Here is a 21,476-nt window from a genome sequence, read left to right on the forward strand (position 1 = left end):
CATCTATTCCATCCGATGCTTTTTTAGCTCGAATATTGGAATCCCTCATCCGGAAAATGGATGGCAATCAAACTTAAATGGGAGAAATAAATCAAATGATGTTTTCTCAAATAAGAGAGATGAAAACGATGATGACTCAAATATTGGCTACCCAAAGTCATCATGATCAAGCTGAAAACTTGACAGCTCATGAATTAATTTTTCAACGTGTTTCTTCATCGTTGATAAATATTTTTCAAAGGCCGCAAACAACGACGGCAAGACTTGCCCCGCTGAATGCAACTCTTGGTATGCCCATCGGTAATCTGCCGATAATAACAAAAATACCATTAATGTCGACTATTCTAATATATCAACTACCAATACTATGTCAACAAAATCAGAATCAGCAACGCAACTAAGCATTGCTGATTTTACCTCAGAGAGAACCCCAAGAGCCAGGGGCAATCAGAATCAATGGAGAAATAACCAACCTGCACTGCCTACGGCTGCCGGGGAGCGTGAGGTCGTTAACCCCAAACAAAAGTTAGTTAATCTATACGATCTACTTCAGCTTGCCGATTATAAGGAGGTCATGCTTGCCGATCAGTGGATTGGGCATGATGCAATCCTACCGATGGAGCTGAATGTAAAATTAACAAAGGTTATTCTACAACATATCTCAACTCCTGCCGATTATAGTGAGGTCATGTTTGCCATTCAATGGAATTTTGGACATGATGCAGTCTTATCGATGGAGCAGAATGTAAAATCGGCAAAGGTTATTTTACAATATATCTCGATTCCTACCGATTATAATAAAGTCATGCTTGCCGAGATAGAATACTTAGGTGATATACAACAGGCTGCATTTGACCATCTCATGGTTCACAAAAAGAAAGTGGCGAGAGCTTTTTATAATAGGGTGAAATTTAAGTCATTTGCTGAAGAAGATATGGTTTGGAGGCTGTGGTGGTTTTTTTTTTTTAGTCTTTTTACTGTTAAGTGTTAGAATAAAAGGATCTGCTAATTTTAGCAGAGGCTTATAGGTTTGGTTAGTTATCTATTTTTTTTTTAATCTTTTGTTTAGTTATCTTGCGAATAATGGGTTGGAGGCAGTTAATTTTGGTTTTGGAAACTGGAGCTATAATGGCAATTTTTGGGCAGCTGTATAGCGCGGGAGTGAGTAAACTAAGGGGGTGCTAATTTAAATTTCAAATATCTTATCAACTATCGGCCGATAAGACATTTAAAATTGGGGGGCATTGTTGACACCCATTTTGGTAAAGTCTTGTGTTGATGATGTGACAGCCATTTTGGTGATGATGTGACACATGGAGGCAGATACTGATGGACACATGGGCTAAATTATATTATTTACATGCAAAGGTGGTACAAGGGATATTCAAAATAAACTATAGATTACAAGGGATATTCAAAATAAACTATAGATAAGGATTATATAATAATGATTATCTTACAGATAGTTTAATTTGAATATATACTTGGTTATGTTATAAAGTCCTGATGTAAGTCAAGTGCTTAATAGTATGATTTGTTTTTACGTTTTATAAATAGGTGTAGAAGCATTCGTTGTTCGAGGTCCAGCACCCTCAAAATTATAGTTTATATTAATTTGTTTTCTCAAGCCCTCCTTCTCTAATTCTACTTTCCCTATATAATAATCTTGTTATTTCTTAATCTCTTTTTATCTTAATCTTTTGTCTTTCTCTTGTCTTCTTTTTTTTCCCTATATCCTACTTGTTCTCCTTCTATATCTATTTATCATCCCCATTCTATTCTCACAATTGTTACTATTTATTCACCTTATTAAAGTCCTTTTAACTAAGGCAAATTGAACTCACAAAGGAGTTTATGTTCTTTTTCTCCTATAATCAACTGAAAGTCAATTTCTCAAAGAGACTATAGTTGACACATACATTCGAACCACATTGTTAGTTCTGGCATGCCCGCATACATCAATTTCTAAATCGGCTTTAGCCAGCCAATTTTAGGGTCAACATCAACTCAACATCATCGTACCAAAAATTATAAGTGTTTAAGAATCGGAATCCAAGAAAAATTGCCTAGAAGATGAGAAGAATGAAACAAATAACAAAGAGGAAGAGTAAAATTTTGTTCAAATAATAAGTGATGTTATGGAGATTGATCAAAATAAAATTCGTGGTGCTCTGCTTCTTATAGTTAAAATAGATGTAAGTAAGGAATTTGAGATAACAAAAGAAGAATATGGTGACAAGAAGTTCAACGTTGAAAGCGAGAAACATGAATTAAGTGATGATGGGTAAAAGAAGGTTTTAAATTGCATGTTCAAGATAGTTTGGATGAATTTGGACTTCAAATTGGTTATCATAGCAGTGAACAATATGATTTTGTGGTAAACAATATTTCATGTTATTCGTAGCCAAACTCGAGGACGAGTTTTTGGGTGGAAACGATGCATTGAGAAACACCCACTAGTTTTTGCTTGTGAGCCATGTTGGTTTTCGCTGAAATCCTCCATTTAGGGCTCCACAATGGTGTTTTCTTATCTGTTAAGAGGCCTGTTGATTATTTCCGAATTTTTGTTCTAGGCCTAAACAAAGTCTGATTGCTCTCAAATTTTAGATTTAATATTTTTTTATTATGTTTCTTATTCTCTTTTTTCGTAATTTTTAGAGAAACTTTATTTTTAGTGTTATTTTCCGCCTTTTGCTATTATGTTTCTTTATGTTTTTTTTTTTTTTTTTTCTAGTGTTAGATTTTCTTTTATTATAAATACGTGTACTGCAGAGTGTAGAATTAACTTTTAATATTCAATTATCAATACAATTATCAGATTTTTCTGAATTTATCTCTCGTTTTGTGAATTCAAAATACCTTATTTTGTGGATTCAAAGTAAACCGTTCCTTGCATGTGAACAAATTTAATGCTTCAGCTTAGGTCATTTTCCACACTGCGGCAAACACAACATGAGGGATAAGGGGATAATTTGCTTTAGAACAAAATATGCACTTTCCTAATTGAATTCTTGATTATGTGAGAATTTAAATCATAAATGCAAAATCTGCAATTTTTCTTGGTGTGAAATGATATGGTTTTCAAATTAGGAAATGGAGCTACCATTTTGTGAAATGATATGGTTTTCAATTTAAGAAATGGAGCTGTCATTTAGTGAAATAATATGATTTTCAATTTAGGAAATGGAGCTTCCATTTTATTTTTTTCAATTGATTTATTAAAATTATTATTACTATTATTATTTTGTCTGTATTCTTCAGCCATTTGAAGTGATGATATGGCTTCCACAACAAGAAGCCATACACTTGAAACAGAGGCCAGAGAAGTTGTAGAATGAATGGAGTTCAAGGTTACTTGGAAAAGAGCAAGGAAGAGGAATACCAATACAGTTCCAATTTTCAGCTATTCTCATTTGATGAATATGCTAATGTTATGTTGATAATTATTGCTGGTACCATTGGTGCCATTACGATTGGGTTATTTAGTCTCCCCCTCATGTTAAGCGCAATATCTTTGCATATTTTTCAATGCAATTTGGAGTTGGTCTTCTAAATTTGTAAATTTGTGGGTTTGGGGTTTTTCTTAGATTGGTTGGTGGATAAATGTTACAAAGGGAGACTTGTCCCACATCGGATCCGGACGGGAAGTGACATGGGTATAAATGGATGGGTATGCAGCACTACTCAATAGTTCGAGCTTTTGGGTAAATGGGCAAGCGCCCACCCGTTACAGTTGGTATCAGAGTCAGACCCAGTCTTTGATCCGGTGTCACGCTAAGCGCCTGGCCAGGAAGGAGTCCGGGTGAGCCACCCCGGGTAGGCAGGGTGGCCCGACCGCAACGAGAGCGTTGCGAGTTCAGGTGGGGGAGAAGCCCACCCGTTACAATAAATCACTAGATTCCAGCCTCCACCAACTAATCTAAGAAAATTTGTAATCTATTTAGGATAGTTTAATCTTTTTTTATCTAATTTTTTAACGTTAAAGCATGGTTCGTCGTATTGTTTAAGTCCGATACGCGATTCGTATTGACCAATTTACACTAACTTTGTCCGAATCCGCTACACCGTGATCGTAACCGATACCGCGACCATGACCAATACTGAACTCTTTTGACAAAGTCAAATGGTAAGTAATTTTACATGGTGTCAGAATTATGACACCATATATAGGTGACAGTTGAGGTGTGAGTGAAAGAAGGAATAAATGTTTGGAATGTGAGTGACAGTTATTTTCGATAAATGTTTCAATGTAATATTTGTCCAACCTCACGGACTATCACTGGAATTAACTCAAAACTAAAATTATTATATGGATTTAAGTTCATTGAGAAGAAGATGTAAATGTGCTGAGTTTATATTTAAGTGTGTGGAGATGTGGAATAAAGTTGTAAAAAACTAAAGGGTGGCGGATTTAAGTCTGTTGAGACAAATATTTAAAGGTGATGAAATTAGGTTTAAGTGGGTGGAAATTGTGATTAAACACCATGCCAAATATAAGGGAGTTGTACTAAAACCTTTTTAATGATTTATAAATTTATTTTGAATATTAATGTTGATAAAATAGATTTCAAACTAAATTTTTTTGTGATTACATTGTGTTATGTGGACTCGGGTTCACATGTTGAATATGAATATATATCTAATCGTCTGATGTGTCAAACCCCCAAACAAGTAGACACATTAATACGACTAAACATTTATTTTATGTAATTTTTTTATTTTTTTTTTAAAATAAAAAAATGTTTTATGTAACATATTACATTTAATTTAAGCACTTTACTCATTTTAAAATAGTATTATAATAAAATTAAATCATTGTATATATTTTTAGGTATGTATGTTCAATCAAAATCAAAGGTGTTGAACACACGACATATCTATTATTATAATGCGTGTCCAATATAACTACTTGACCACTTTTAAATTTCAATATCAAATTAACTAGTGAAGGCAAACATGCACCATGCAAGTGTGCAAATACAATTGTTTCAGGCATAGATTAAGAAAAGGAAAATTATTGGATCGAGTTGCTCCACCCGAAACTTTTACATCTATCTGATGCAATAAAGTGGTAAATTTGGTGAATATGGTTCTGTCCTTAAGAAAAATAGAAGGATGGTTGAAAAGTGTTACAACTCACAGTGATTGTGTGACATAATTAATTAGAAAAGTCTGAAATATTTTCGTCAATTCAAGATGATCAAAATACAGATTAAAATTAATTTTCAGTCGAGGCTAAGGGCTCTAAAACACCAAGTCGCCTTCCACATTCCACACTGTCATCTAATATCTTATTCATATCATATTTGTATTCAAACCCCTCTTTTATAAGCTTTGTAGAATCACATCTGCTTCCTCTTTCTGGTCTGCCCATGAACCTAAATGTCAAACCCAAGTCATTATAATTAGACTTTAAACAAAAAAAAAAAAAAAAATTCTTCTACTCACTGAATTAAGCTTGAAATTTCATTAGAAAAAGAAAAATAATTCATCTATAAATCACTATACAATTTTTTCTTGGATATTTTAGAATTATAAGGTGGAAAACAACAAAGCCAATCTTCAAAAACAGAAAATTAAAAAGGAATAGTGTTGTGCTATTTGTGGTTGTCACGGTTGCACAACGTGAGTTCCAAAGTAGACCTCACATATACAAGGGGTTGATATTATGCAGTCGTTCTAACAGTTACTTGTGACAAGAATTAATCACGACGAATTTGAATAATAAAATAGAACAAGAAAATCTTACTCTTGTGATATCTTGAATTCGGGGTAGTTTTGTTGGTAGTAATTTGCCATCTCTTGGATGGTTGGATCGGTTGCGGCGCAAATGAATCTGCCTGTAAGTGATGGTCTCTCCATGCAGAAAATAAGTGCTTCGCAAACATCATCAATGTGTAGTAGAGGAATTGAACCTGCAAATTCTTGCAATACTTTAAGTACTACGTAAAAATAGCGATTGCCTGTAAGCTGTGAGATGGCAGCGTTTAAGCCAGATGGTATGTACGAAAGAATTGTATCTCCTGCCACTAAGCCTAAGGCCAGGGATACAACTTCTAATCTGCCATTTTCAATCTCAGTATAGCTCAAAACCTCTTCTCTGCTAGTGTCTTTGATTTAGTATATCCCTGCATAGGACGTAGCACAAACAATAATTTAAATTCTACTCATAAATATACGGGTGAACTATATAAAAATAAAAATAAAACAAATGAAACAAAAACCATTATGAATTAAACTGTTTATAGAAAAAAAAAATTAAAATTAATTTTAATGTCTCCCCTAAAATTACAAAGAAATCTATCGCGCCCTATGTATATATTATTTGTTTTGCACACTCTCATTTCGGTGTTTGTGGTTTCGTTCAAGATGGGTCTATATGGTTATGGGTGTCAATGCATACAAGTATCATCAAACCTCTCTCATAGGCATCTTTATGTATATAAAAAGTGATAAATTACATAACCCTCCGTTAAAGTTTGAGCAAATTATACACGAATAGATCGTTTATCGTTTATTACTTCACCTCCCATAAACTTGTTTGCCGATTGCTTGAAAGTGATTTTGAGTGTAAAAATTCAGTAATGTCATTATATTATAATAATGTATTATAGTTTATTTTACACAAGGGGATGGCAAAATTACTTATTTTTTTATAAATTTGGTACACCAAATCTCAGTGTAATTTACTTTTTTTTAAAAATTGTAATATAGGGGTGGTTTGGTAATACAGGGAGTGAACACTCCAAAGTGGGTTTTTTTTTTTCCTCACTTCACCTTTGTTTGTGTGTTCATGGATTGATTTGGAATATTAAAAGGTCTTACAAGATAATCTTACCGAAACGAGTGGTGAAGGGAAATACTGAGTGAAGAAGTATGTACCATCATCATAAAATCATTTCCGCGATAAAAGGTTAAGAGGAGTCCAACAAGATTCGTTCATGGAAGATCCATAGCCAGTTCAATCTTCTTTCAGTGGTGATGAAGCCATCACAGAAGCAGTGTATATGAGTCGATTAACCGTCTGCGATTTTATGCAAGAATCAGCTATGCTTCTCACGCTGGATACATCAACTAATTCAACACCATCCTTGTATGAAATTAAATTAATGTTGTTTATAATCAAATCCAAATTGCTTGAAACATATATGTGTGTGTGTGTGTGTGTGTGTAACCAAAGACAATAAATAATTTACCTGAGATCTCTGGGTGATGTCAAGCATAGGGGTAGCCACATGGAAAACAAATTGGCAACCTCTAATTGCCTTTTCAAACTCATCAGGTTTGTGTGAGTCAGCTTGGAATAACAACAATCTTGTGTCTGCATTGGGGAGGGACTTTAGAAGCCCTACCTTAGCTGTGTCCTCTGCTACAAAAATTGAAGACAATAATAAATAAAACATAATTATGTAAGCATATGTGTGTGTATATGTTTATATATAGAGAGATAGAGACCTAAGTTCCTTAGTGTAGCATGGACAGTGTGGCCTTTTTCCAATAGCTTCTTAACAAGCCAAGAACCTATGTATCCGGAACCTCCTGTACCACAAACATTATAATAGATCTCCATTAATTTTTTTTTTTTTCAAAATGTATTCTGTTGGAGTGCTTGGTTTCAAATGATGGGTCTCTTTTAAATCCTTATCTTCTCTTCTGTGGTGGTTTTATCACTCAATCCAGAATAGCTAGCTCCTCCACGTACCACCACCACTTATTTTCCTCTTACCTTTTTACAAGGCATGTACAGTTTCGATTTCATTATCCTCGTTTTGTTTTGACATCCATGGAAATTCTTCTTTTTTTGTTTTCTAAGTAATATATACTTCAAGTCTTCCTATATGGTTTTGTTGAAGTTACATTCACTAGGTGGTCCTTGCTTGGCTTTTCTGCACAATATTTTAGGAATACCCAAGCCCAATAGTTCTATGGTTAACAGATGTTTTTAACATGGAACAGTTATATTTGGGTGGAAGAGTTAGACAACCGAATATACTTAATTTTTCATTAATACAAGAGATAAAAAAGTGGAGGGTTTCATTTTTTTTTTTTTTTTTATTTGACATGCATTTATCAAATAAACTATTTGGTTAAGCAATTCTGCCCAACTCATTTCCTTTGACTAAACTCACAAAGGTGGATTACTGCACGTGCTTACCCCACAGCCCATGCAACAGCATTAAAGTTGTAAATTCGGGAGTCATCCTACCAATCAACTGCGCTACGGATTTCTTTTGTTTCATAAGTGATACTTCAAGTCTTCTTATTTGGTCTGGTTGGAAGTTAACTTAACTAGATGGTCCTTGCTTGGCTTTTCTGCACATGGCTAGGAAATAGAAATACCCAAGGCTTCATCTTATTAGACCAAACACAAACGACCACCGGAGCTGCAGACCATTTTAAGTGTTTATTAGGTTTTGGGCCGTCATGTTATTAAAATTATCAAAGATAAAAGAGTACTGCTAGTAGCATGGGTTGTAATTGTACTATAGACTATTATTTATTTAATTTTTTTTCGATAATTAAGCAATTCACATAAATAAAAAAGAGTAATTACAGAAAAGGAGGGCATTTTCCTCATCCCAAACATTACTGGGCAAGCAAACAAAGAACAAAATGTCCACTATAGTGGCCCAAAGAACCCAACAAAGAAGTCCAAAACCTGACTAAACCCATGGTCCCAAAAAATACATCCTTCTGCACACAGGTATGTAACTACCTTCAATCACATCTTCGGGTGAGATGAATCAACAAACCATAAAGTATCAACACTAGTTCAGTAATGCACTAATATATTTCTTTTTGCTCGACCGATCGATCTCAATAAATTTGCATCATGTATAGATACATCTTGCATTTAAGTTCTCAATGCGTTTCACTTGTGGGTTGCATATCATTCAATTGACTGACAAAATGTTTGGTTCCTTTTTTTTTGGGTAAGTTAAAGTTTATTAAAAGAAAGCAGAAGCTATACAGAAAAAGGGCCGAAGCCCAGCAAGCCCAAAGGCAAAACAACACCCAAAAGGGCAACACCCAGAACAAACGAACCCCCCACCCCCCCCGGCCGAGGAAGCTCCACAAAGAAGAAGCAACTACGGAGGAAGAGAGGGAAGCAACCAAGAGTCAAACAGGTTGGGGGCTATGGCTGATGACCGAGCTATGGAGGCTCCAGTCAGCGGCAATAGACCTCGAGAGATTGCAATCCTTGAATTTAACAGTGGATAGCTTGTTTCGAATGCAATCATCAATTTCCTTGCAAATTTCCATAGTATTCAGATGCTTCCTAGAGAAAGTTCGATTGTTCCTTTCTGTCCAGATGTAGTAGATAACTGCCGCAAAACACAATTTGTAGACCAAAGCTTTGGGAGACACACATCCAGGGTTCACAAATTAGCAATCCAGCTGGCAATAGCAACAATACCCTGTTCACCAGAGTAAATACCACACTTATGTTGGAAAAATTGCCATACAACGTTGGAGTAAGGGCAGTTGAAAAAAAGATGGTCATGGGATTCATCCTCCCTTGAGCACAGAGAGCAGGATCTAACCATGTTGGTACGAGAGAACCTGGTTTTATCCCGGGTTTTGAGTTTATTGTTGACAGCAACCCACGCAATAAAAGCATGCCTCGGAATGTTATTACAAAACCACAAGACATGGAACCATCTATAGCGAGGGGAAGGGGGAAACAGAGCCATGTAAGTGCTCTTGAGGTTGAAGGCACCAGAAGGAGAGATAGTCCATCTAGTTGAATCCGTACAGTTGGTGTTGATCGGGGGAAGAGCTTCAGCGTTTCTCAATGAAGGGACAAGATCATAGAAGGAGTGGTGAATTCTCCAATTTGAGTGCCTGATGAGAGAGCAAACTCTAGCATTGTCGCCCCATACAGAGCTGGTGATGAGGTCAGAATTAACCCTTTTATCCAAAGGGCCTAAAGGTAACCAGAAGTCATGCCACAAGGAAATGCTCTTGCCATCACCTACAATGTGCTTGATGAAAGGTCTGGCAAGGTTTCTCAACTTCAGGAGCTGCCTCCAATAGCAAGAACTCAGCTGGGTAGCTTTAATTTCCCAAAAGCTTTTGTCCTTAATAAGGTTGGAATGGACCCAATCAAACCATAGAGACTGACCTTCATCACTGAACAGGTGCTAAATGTGCTTCAAAACTGTAATTCTATTGAGTGAGAAAAGTTTGGGCAACCCAATTCCCCCATTCTCTCTGGGTTTACAAACATCGCCCCATTTAATCATTGCTCCAGAAGCTTTAAGCTCCACCCCAGTCCAAAGGAAGTTTTTGAGAATCACATTAACTTGCTGCAGAACTTTACAAGGAAGAATAAGGTGGCTGCCCCAAAAGAAGAAAATACTCAATAGGACTGCTTTGATGAGCTGAACTCTCCCAGCATAAGACAGAAATTTGGAAGTCCAACAACTCACCCTTGTAGTGATCCTTTCCACCAAACTCCTACAATCAGACGCTGAGAGCCTACATGAACTGAGAGGCATCCCAAGATATCTAAAAGGAAATTCCCCCACCTCAAAACCACATAAATTAACTATAGCTTGGTTGGTCTCAACTGGAACGCCAGAAGTGAAGATGAGACTCTTGTTCAGGTTAGGATGCAGGCCTGAACTAGAACTAAAATCATGGAGGGCATTAAGTAATATGGACAGAGAATGGCAATCCCCATAGCAGAAGAACATAAGGTCATCCGCAAAGCATAGGTGGGAGATCTTATTCTTCTTACACGTCCAATGATAATTGAAGCCAGGAGTATGCTGAATAGAATGGTTGATGTAAGATGAGAGTACATCCATGCAAATCACAAACAAGAAAGGGGATAAAGGGTCCCCTTGCCTGAGCCCTCTAGCTCCTCTGAAGTAACCCACAAGCTCTCCATTAATAGAAATAGAGTAGGAAGGTGTGGAAATACAAGCTCTGACCTAGTTAATAAACACATCAGGGAAGTTGAGGATGGTTAAGGTATCAATTAAGAACTCCCAACTGATAGAATCATAGGCTTTTCTGAGGTTAACTTTCAATGTACACTTGGGAGGGGAGGCTGAGGAGTGGTAGCCTTTTAAAAGTTCCTGGACAATGAAGAAATTATCACTAATTCTTCTGCCTTTTATAAAGGCAGTTTGACACTTGTCAATGGTAGGGGGAGTAAAGGTTGGATTTTCTTAGCAAGCAATTTAGATATGACTTTATAGATGGTATTGCAGCATGAAATGGGTCTATAGTTAGCCATGGAGGAAGGGTTGGGGACTTTGGGGACAAGAGAAATGATTGTTGAATTAACCTCTTTCAAAAGTTGCCCATTGATGAAGAATTCTTTGACAGCCATGGAGACATCCTCACCAACAATATGCCATGCCCTCTTGAAGAAAAGGGCATTGTGCCCATCAGGCCCAGGGGCTTTAGAGTTCTTGAGTGAGAAGAAGCAGTTCTTAATCTCCTCCATAGAAGGTAACCTGCTAAGCTCCTCAAGGTGTGAAGTGGGAGTAGACTTGCAAAATTTGGCGTTAATAGTTTGTAGACCAGGGTAATGGCTGCCTCTACTCCCAAGTAAGTTCTTGAAAAACTCAACTGCTTCAGTCTTAATAGCCGGTAGAAAGTCAGTAGTCTCACCATTGGCAAGGGTGAGACTAGTAATCCTCTCCCTATAGCAATTGTTATTAAAAGAATTCATAAAAAAACTTGTGTTTTGGTCCCCATCTTTCAACCAATTAACTCTGGCTTTTTGAAGGAAAAACTTCTCCTCAGCTTTAGAAAGTTCAATATATTCATTAAGGAGACCCTTCTCAGAGCATCTAAGGACTTCATTTGAAGGATCAGAGTCAAGAGTCTGACAATTGTGGAGGCCCTCTTTGGCTGCTATAACCCTTTGAGAGATCTCACTGTAATGCCTAGTATTAAGCTGCTTCAATTTGCATTTAAGCATTTTCAATTTCATTACCACCTGAAACATGGCAGTACCATTTACCTGTTGAGACCACACAGAACCCACAGTGTCCAAAAAATCCCTGTGATCAGCCAAAAAGTTAAAGAATTTGAAAGGGTATCTCTTCCTTAAAGAACTGGTACCACATTTAACCACCATTGGAGAGTGGTCTGAAACACCATAGGGCAAGAATTCGCAAGAAGACATAGGAAAAGAAGAGGTCCACATGTCATTGATGAGGACCCTGTCTAGTTTTTTAGTAATGTTAGCCACTCCAGGACTCTTATTTGTCCATGTGAACATAAGACCAGTGAATCTAAGGTCGACAAGTTTAGACGTATGAATGCAATCATTAAACTCATTGATGCCAGCATTCCACCTACTGGAACCCCCAAAATTCTCATTAGGGTGCCTTATAATGTTAAAATCTCCAAGGATAGCCCAAGGAGTATGGTTGACCATAGAGGCATGAGCATTAATATTAGACCAAAGCCTTCTCCTAAGCTGAGCAGTGTTGTACGCATAGACAATAGAGATATAAAAGTGAAGATGATCCTCCACTGTGGTGATGCTGCAGTGGATAACCTGGTCAGTATCAGACATTTTGTGAACTTTAAGGACCTTAGGGTTGAACAAAATCAAAATTCTACCCAATGCTGAATGGGAGTAATTATGAATACTGTGCCAAGAGGGAGCAATTCTATTATGGACAGATGGGATATTAGACTCCTGAATTTTAGTCTCAACGATGGCCACCAACTGTAAAGAGTGCTCAGAGATGAGCTTTTTAATCTCAATTTGTTTTTCCGGGAATTGAGACCCCTTATATTCCAAGCTGCAAGATTCATTAACAACAGGTTTGAGGATCTAAACCTTGGGAGCCTGTGATTGGCTGGTTGGGGTCATTGTCACCCTTCTTCTTCTTCTTTTTCTTTTTCTTCAGCTTGCTTCCCTCCTCTGAAACGTCTTCATCAACATAGGCATCAGTTGTGGAACGTGAATAACTGGATTGGGAGATTGGTAAGCAAAATGATTGATTCTCATGAGCAGAGGTTGTAAGGGCATGGTTCATAACAAGAGGATAATCCCCAGCATCATTGTTGGCCACTGTACTTAAAACATTGGATGTGGTTGCCTGGAGGGAAGTACCAGTTGGTGAGTGGTGAAGAGGGACCACATCATCCACTCTGGTCATCTGGGTAGTCATCACATCTTCACTCTGTTGGCCAAGAGGGGGTAATTCTCCAAGGGAGCCTGTGATTGGCTGGCTGTGGTCACAGTCACCCTTTCTTTTCTTCTTTTTCTTTTTCTTCATCTTGCTACCCTTTTCTGAAATGTCTTCCTCAATATGGCCATTAGTTGTGGAGCAAGAACTGATAGAATGAAGGACAGGTAAACTACATGATTGGTCCTCATGAGCAGAGGTTACAAGGTCATGGTTCGTAGAAGGGGGGTTATCCCCAACATCATTGTTGTCTAATGCACTGAAAACATTAGATGTGGTTACCTGGAGGGACGTACCAGTTGGTGAGTGGTGGAGAGGAACCTCAACATCAACTTTGGTCATTTGGGTAACCATCACTTCGTCACTCTGTTGGCCTGAGGAGCCATCAATAATGGTAGCACCTGCATCATTTCTCATATCATTCCTGATGCCCTTCCTTTTGTTGACTGGAACCCAATCTTGCTTAGGGATAGGCTGGGGCGTACACTTAGAGATGATATTAATTGTGGGGCATTTGGAATCTAGATGGCCAAAACATAAGCATGCTGAACAAACTAGGGGCTTCCATTGGAACTCAGCATCAATATCGATAATCTCGCCTGTGGGGAGCTTAAAATTGAAGTGCTCCACCAGAGGGCTTGAAGCATCAACTTCTACACATAATCTGGCATAGCTAATTCTCCTCTTGGACTCAATTAGCTCATCCGTAAACAAAGGTCTTCCAATAGCACTAACAATGTAACAGAATCCCCTAGCAGTCCAGTATTCAAATGGTATGTTGTAGAATTTGATCCATAGAGGGATAAGTTTGCAGGACTCCTTAGTTAGCACCATTCCCTTCTCCCATTTCTTGAGGATGAGAGGCCTCCCTGCCACCAAGCAAGGACCATTGGATAGGACCATGTCACACTCTTTTTGAAGACTAAATTTGAAGATGAAGAAACCCTTCCCATCAGTAAGAACTTCTTGGAGACCAAGGTTTCCCCACATTTTCATAGCGACATCTCTGACCATTGAGTAGGGAAGTTTCTTCTGAATAAAGTAACCAACTAAGGAGGGTTTCCATTCCTCCACTCCATCTTCAGCAAGGTCAATTGGAGGATCAACCAAGATAGTGGAATCATTTCTGACAGTGGGAGGGAAAAATTGAAAGATCATCTTTAGAGCAGATCTCTGGTTGCCAACTATAATATTGGCCCAAGTGCTATGCGTGACTCGAGGCGAGCTAGAGCTAGGAATGGTATGGTCACATGGAGGAGGTATGATAACAGTGTTATTAAGACTATTTTGGTGAATAGGATGTGACTGCTCACATGGAGGCCATGCCACCTTTTCAGAAGATTGGTTGGGGTTTGACTGAGATAAGGTGGGGTTGTCCACTCTCCCAGGCGGCGCGTGTGAAACATGGGTGGTGGAGGATCCATGTTGGTTCATCCCCCCTCTTTTGGCTCCTGCAAAAGAGCCTCTACCCCTTTCTCCTAGCATAAGAGGTGGAGGTTCAAAGTTAAGGATTGTTTACCCCCTCTGTGAGTTTCTCCAGGGGTGGAGCTTTGGCCATGTTGCAAAGCAAACTCCAATGTAACAATTCTCTCTCTAGCTTTTGTCAACTCCATATTGGCATTGGCCAATGCTTTTGCCGGGGCCTCAGCAACAATCCTCTTGGCCAGAGCAAGAGCTCTACTATCCAAGGATTCCTCAAGGGCATCAACATTTCCTTGGGTAATGGGGATGTTCTCCATGGTTAGGTGAGACCCAAGCATGGTGTGTAAGAGGTTAGGAGGGCAATGGGTAGGGGGAAGGAAAATGTTCAATCCAAAGAGTGGTGAGGGTTCAGGTAGAGGTCACGGGCATACATCCATGGTGGAGGCCATGACTTACAGGGAATCATGGTGGGCGCAGAGTGGAAGGAAGGTAAGGAGGGAATCTATTAATCTTTTTTCTTTTTTCTTTTTTCTTTTTTTAACACATCATTGTCCCATTGTAGTCTCAACCCTAAAAATTCTATTTGGGTTCCTTATGAATCTTCAATCACATTTGATCGACTCGATCAACTATTAGACCCTTTTTTTTTAACACCATGCCCAAGTTAAGGGACTTGCACTAAAACCTTTTTTATAAATTTATTTTGAATTTTATTATTTATAAAGCAAATTTAATACACCAATGGCCTTTTGTAGCATAATGTATTTTCTCTACTTTTCAAAAAGCAAAATGGGTGCATTGAGTTTCTTACCAATTACCAAAGAGAGAAAAAAAAAAACGTAATATTGATGGTGACGGTTCATGTCTTAGGTTAAAATTGTTTCTTTTATTACACATCCTCTGCACCCAGGTTGTTGATGGTGACGGTTGATGTCTTAGGTTAAAATTGTTTCTTTTATTACACATCCTCTGCACCCAGGTTGGGGCCGATACTATATAGGTTAAACAAATTAACAAAGCTTAAAATTTCATAAATGCCACTAGCTTTTGCTCTAAAATATCACTTTCTGGTTTTGCTCTGATACCACTTTGTTGGAAATAGTGGCCTAGATACACACAATACTCAATAATATTTTGGAAGAGAATGATATGGAGGAATACTTGAATAATTATTTTATTCCACTTCTAATTCATATTCTAAAATAACTAAAATACATGATTATATAGGCATCACATATGTATGCATAACCATTACATTTAAAGGCCTACTTACACTCATTATTCCTACTAACATAACCATTAGTAGCATAACTTGCCCTAACATAGTATTTAAGAAACTTAATTCCCATACCTCTTAGTCTTACATAACCTTCTTCATCAAGACTATTTACTACCCCACTAACATGAAATGCACACATGCATCATGTATACCAAATACTTGAAAATACAAATTACAACTAAAATTCTAAAATCAAGTTTATTTTCAACACACTAAAGCTTCAAGCAGAGGTGACCAATTGATTTTCAGTGGAGGCTGGGGGCTCTAAAACACCAAGTCGCCTTCCACATTCCACACTGTCATCTAATATCTTCTTCATATCATATTTGTTTTCAAACCCCTCTTTCATAAGCTTTGTAGGATCACATCTGCTTCCTCTTTCTGCTCCACCCATGAACCTAATGTCAAACCCATGTCATTATAATTATACAGATTGACTTTTTAAAAATTTCACTTATTTTTTTCACTGAAGCTTGAAATTTCATTAGAGAAAGGAAAAATATATATCTTCACATCACTATATAATGTTTTCTTGAATCTTCAAAAAAAAATATTAAATATGGATAATATTGTGTTATGAGTAGTCGTGGTTGTTGCGGCTACACAACATCAGCCTTTGAATCTTGTGATCGTGTTCCAACTTAGGCCTCACAGATTTAATAGTTGATATTGTATGGTCGCGACTATTATAAAAGTTCGATTCAGACTTCAATCATAATAAAACTGAAGAAAAAAAAAAAAAAAAAAAAAAAATCTTACTCTTGTGATATCTTGAATTCGGGATAGGTTTCTTCGTAGTAATTTGCCATTTCTCGGATGGTCGGATCGGTTGCGGCGCATATGAATCTGCCTTTAAGTGATGGTCTCTCCATGCAGAATATATGTGCTTCACAAACATCATCAATGTGTATCAGAGGAACTGAACCTGAAAGTTCTTGCATACAACATAGTCCTTGGTAAATAGAGTGATTGCCGGTAAGCTGTGATATGGTCACGTCTAAGCTTAATGGCAGGTACGAAAGAAGTGTATCTCCTGCTACTAAACCACAAGTCAGGGATACAACTTCTAATCTACCATTTTCAATCTCATTATACCTCAATACCTCTTTCTCTGCTAATACCTTTGATTTTGTATAACCCTGCATAGGACATACCACCAATAATATATAAATATAATTTAACTTTTGACTCATAATTATATTATATGGGTGAACTATATAAAAACAAAACGAAACGAAAATCACGGTTAACATTTATTTTTTGGCAGTACATTAGCCCTTGTAAATTAATTTGTTTACAGGGTTAATATTGGATGGTATGTCCAACCAATAAAGATTGAATCAAATTAGTCTCACTTACACATAAAAACTACTCTATAAGTTGTGATTTCGTAACTTAATTTACCCCAATGAGTCCACAATGATAGTTTACTATTTATAGGTTCAATGGAAGAAGGTCAAATTGATAAATTATTAGTTTAAGATTAAAAAAAAAAAAAACAAACAATGGAAAATGAAGAAATTAATGGCAATACTAATATTTTAGAGTTTTGATTGTGTGTTGTTATTGCCAATTATATATGAACTTGTGAAAAACAAGGAAATAGTTTATTTATAGAGAATTTATATATTTGAAACCCAATAAAAATAAAATAAATAAAGAAGCTTTTCACGATTAAGTTAATGGGTAAAATAAGAATGTCAAATAATGTCAAATAAAAATGCACTTCTTTCACGCAAAAATATTATTTTCCTGTTTGAGAGAAAATAGGAAGTATGTAAAACAAAATTTTCAACGTTCTTTTACCATCTATCCAAACTCCCAAAAAATTTAAAAATTTTCTTCTTCTTTTGTCTTCTAGTTGATTCCACCTAATCATCTCATTTTTCTTTCCTTTTTATTTTCTTCCTTTCTTTTCCCTCTCCTCAAAATTTCTACTTCTTGCACTCATGTATGATGTATGTGCAATAACATTTTTTTCTCTCATTTTTCTTTAAATTTATTCTTATAATTTTGTGAATTTAATATCCCTATTTTATGTTTTGAAACTTTTCTTTATTGCATTTTTTTTTTGGCAAATAACGATATATTATTTTGAAATTACTATACCATTACTACATTCCTATCTTCCAAATTGTTGTCTTGCAATATTCTTCCAAATTGTTATCTTGCAATATTGTTAGTCGGTGTATTAGTTTGAATATATATATATATATATATATATATATATATATATATATATATATATTTTATTCATGTTCATATGCCCGTTGACTTAATTTTCTAACTCCGTCCCTTATCCTAGTTGGGATACCATATAATCACTGCAGAGCATATGAACCGTCTCAAATACCCTCAATTTTATTTTATTTTATTTTTATTATTATGATTATTTGTGTGCGCCGCCCATGGATTGATTTGGAACATTAAAAAAAATTACAACAAAATCCTACTAAAACGATTGATGAAGAGAATTAATGAGTGAGTGATGAAGTATGTACCATCATAAACTCATTTACGCTAGTATATGAAAGGTTAAGAGGAGTCCAACAAGACTCGTTCATTGAAGATCCATAGCCACTCCCATCTTCTTTGAATGGCGATGACGCTGTCACAGATGCGGTGTAGATGAGTCGCTTCACCGTCTGCGATTTGATGCAATAATCAGCTATGCTTCTCACCCCTGAAACAGCAGCTTCAACACTACCCTTGTACTGCTTAATTCATGAAGCCAAATTAGCCAATTGATCGAATATTAGTCATAACCAAATCCATCCAAAATTTCTCACAAAATATATATAACTTCATTATGAGAAAATTAAGGCGGCAAACAAATAATATGAATGACCTGAGAGGTGTGGATAGTGTGTAGCATAGGGGTAGCCACATGGAAAACAAATTGGCATCCTTTAATTGCATTTTCAAACTCATCGGATTTGTATAAATCAGCTTGGAATAACACCAATCTGGTGTCTGCGTTTGGGAGGGACTTTAAAAGGCCTACCTTTGTTGTGTCCTCTGCAACAAAAATTAATAATTTAAAGCCAATGAAACATATATATATATATATCTAGAGAGAGAGAGACCTAAGTTTCTTAGTGTTGCATGGACAGTGTGGCCTTTTCCCAATAGCTTCTTAACAAGCCAAGAACCTATGTATCCGGAACCTCCCGTAACACAAACTTTACACTCTCTGTTGCTATTCTTCTCCATTGATATTGAGCTCTTTTTTCTCTTTCTTCAAAGTGCAGTTTTCTTTTTTTCTCGTGTGGTGGTTTTATCATGATCATTAATAGCTAGCTCCTCCACCACTTCTTTTCCACTTCCCATTTTTAGAAGGCGTTTTCATTGTCCTCTTTTGTTTTGATTTCTTTCTTAATTCTAATTTTAAGTGATTTTAAATCCTATAATGTAGTTTCTTAATTGGTTTGGTTGAAGTTAACTTCCACCAAACCAAAGAAGTTAACCATACGCAGAAAAAGCCAATCATGTTTACTATGGTCCTACTCTTGTTTGGTTGTCTTTTCTGTATTTTGGTTGTCATTTCTGTACATGTTTAATATAGCTTCTATTGTCTGGTTCAAGTTGCATGTACCGTCGCGATCAATAAGGAGAAGGCTCAAGAATATTGATCAAATTGTATTTATTTAATTGTGACCCACATAATTTGGACATGACATATTACTTGGTGGCTAAGTAAATAAATATTAATTAATTATTCTTGGTCAATTTATAATTACCTTTTTGGTAATTACTTATTAGAGAAGTATTTTCCTTCTAATTTCTTACTTTGATGGGAAGTAGTATTATGTTACTAAAAGAAAAATTGGTCATCTTTCTGCCTTTATAAAAGTACAAATACTCTATCAATTATCTACGATTATTGATACAATACGTAATAGTTTTACCTCAAAAATAAATCCAAATCACTCGATTTTCAAAAATTAGGATTCGGTTGAATTAAACAAATTTAATTATAATAAATATAGTTGGTTCGTGGTTAAAGAATCTGGACGTTTGGAGGTTTGATATCATAAATCGAGGTATGTATATTTAACTATATTTATTTATGCGTTGTAAGGATATGAAATTAATTGAAGTTTTAAGATCTATCAATTTATGATAATTTGTGATTAATGTTTAACACAAATTAATTAGGATTTTACACAAATTTGATCAAATTTGAAACTTACCATGCTAAAAATAAACTGATTTTACTACAACATTTCCGACATTGATTCACAATTTTTTTCTTTCTTTTTCTATTTTCTTATTGGAGATTAATAACCTAGTGGAAAATTTTGGCACGTTATAGAACATGCTTTTGTTTTACAACCTCTTCTATATGTTATATTTTATACAATATATTATACAGAATATATTATTATACAATTTAATTTTATCTTTTACTAAAATTAAAATAAAATTAAAATGCAAAATAATCTCATTTTAAAATAATTTAACAAAAATTAAAATATATATATAGAATATGTTACTCAAACAAAATTACAAGGAAGAACAAATCATATAACAGGTTATTACGGTTAGTATATCCCTACCTCAAAAATAAATCCAAATCACTCAATTTTCAAAAATTCTCTAAATCAAAAATTCCGAATCGTAATTGTGTAGGATTCAGGTGAATTAAACAAATTGATCAAATTTGAAAATGCCAATCATGTTTAATATGGTCCTACTATTGTTGTCTTTTCTGTATATTGTTCGGTTGTCTTTTCTGTACACGTTTAATATAGATTCTATTGTTTGGTTCAAGTTGCATGTACCGTCGCAATCAATAAAGGATAAGGCTCAAGAATATTGATCAAATTTGAAACTTACCATGTTAAAAATAAACTGATTTTACTACAACATTTCTGACATTGATTCACAATTTCTTTCTTTCTTTTTCTATTCTCTTATCGGAGATTAATAACCGAGTGGAAAAAATTGGCACGTTATAGAATATGCTTTTCTTTTACAAAGTATTCTATATCTTATATTTTATACAATATATTATACAGAATATATTATTATAGAATTTAACTTTATCTTTTACTAAAATTAAAAAAAAAAATTTTAAAACGTAAAATAATCTCACTTTAAAATAATTTAATCAAAATCAAAATATATATACAGAACATGTTACTCAAACAAAATTACAAGGAATAACAAATCATATAACGGGTTATTACGGTTAATATACCCTTACCTCAAAAATAAATCCAAGTCACTCTATTCTCAAAAATTCTCCAAATCGAAAATTTTGAATCGTAACTGCATAGAATTCGATTGAATTAAACAAATTTAATTCTTGCACCACAAACCAAATCTTACCCTCCTAGATTTAAATTCTAAAGAGAATGATTGAAAAAAAAAAAAAAAAAAAAAAAAAAGGTGTTAAAGGTTCTGTATTTTTTTATTCGAGCAATATTCCGTGTTCTTCCCCTTTTTATTCTCTCTCTCTCTCTCTCTCTCTCTCTCTCTCTCTCTCTTTTCTTTCCCCTTTTCCACCTCTCTCTTTACAGAGCAATGCTTGTATCCTACCCTATTAGGATAAGTTTTGTCCTCCACTCTGATGTAGCCCTATGAAAACTTGAAACCTGTCTCAA

At 35.6% G+C, this 21,476-nt stretch overlaps 1 protein-coding gene and 1 pseudogene across 1 annotated transcript; both read right to left on the bottom strand.

Moving 5' to 3' along the window:
* Positions 1–4,999: 4,999 nt before the first annotated feature.
* On the bottom strand, positions 5,000–7,619 carry LOC132308228 (NADPH HC-toxin reductase 1-like; annotated as a pseudogene).
* Positions 7,620–15,738: 8,119 nt separating this feature from the next.
* LOC132308229 (NADPH HC-toxin reductase 1-like) lies at positions 15,739–19,220 on the bottom strand. The gene is made up of 5 exons (XM_059806247.1): positions 18,954–19,220; positions 18,716–18,885; positions 18,369–18,581; positions 16,627–17,006; positions 15,739–16,265 (listed from the first exon to the last, which is right to left on the bottom strand). The coding sequence occupies exons 1-5, from the start codon at positions 19,078–19,080 to the stop codon at positions 16,088–16,090; spliced, it is 1,068 nt and encodes a 355-aa protein (XP_059662230.1). The 5' UTR covers positions 19,081–19,220; the 3' UTR covers positions 15,739–16,087.
* Between the last annotated feature and the right edge of the window lie 2,256 nt (positions 19,221–21,476).

The sequence above is a fragment of the Cornus florida genome, unplaced genomic scaffold, assembly GCF_030987335.1.
Source record: "Cornus florida cultivar Cherokee Brave unplaced genomic scaffold, ASM3098733v1 CherokeeBrave_3.0.0_Hap2_Chr05, whole genome shotgun sequence".
In the NCBI taxonomy this organism is placed as follows: Eukaryota; Viridiplantae; Streptophyta; class Magnoliopsida; order Cornales; family Cornaceae; genus Cornus; species Cornus florida.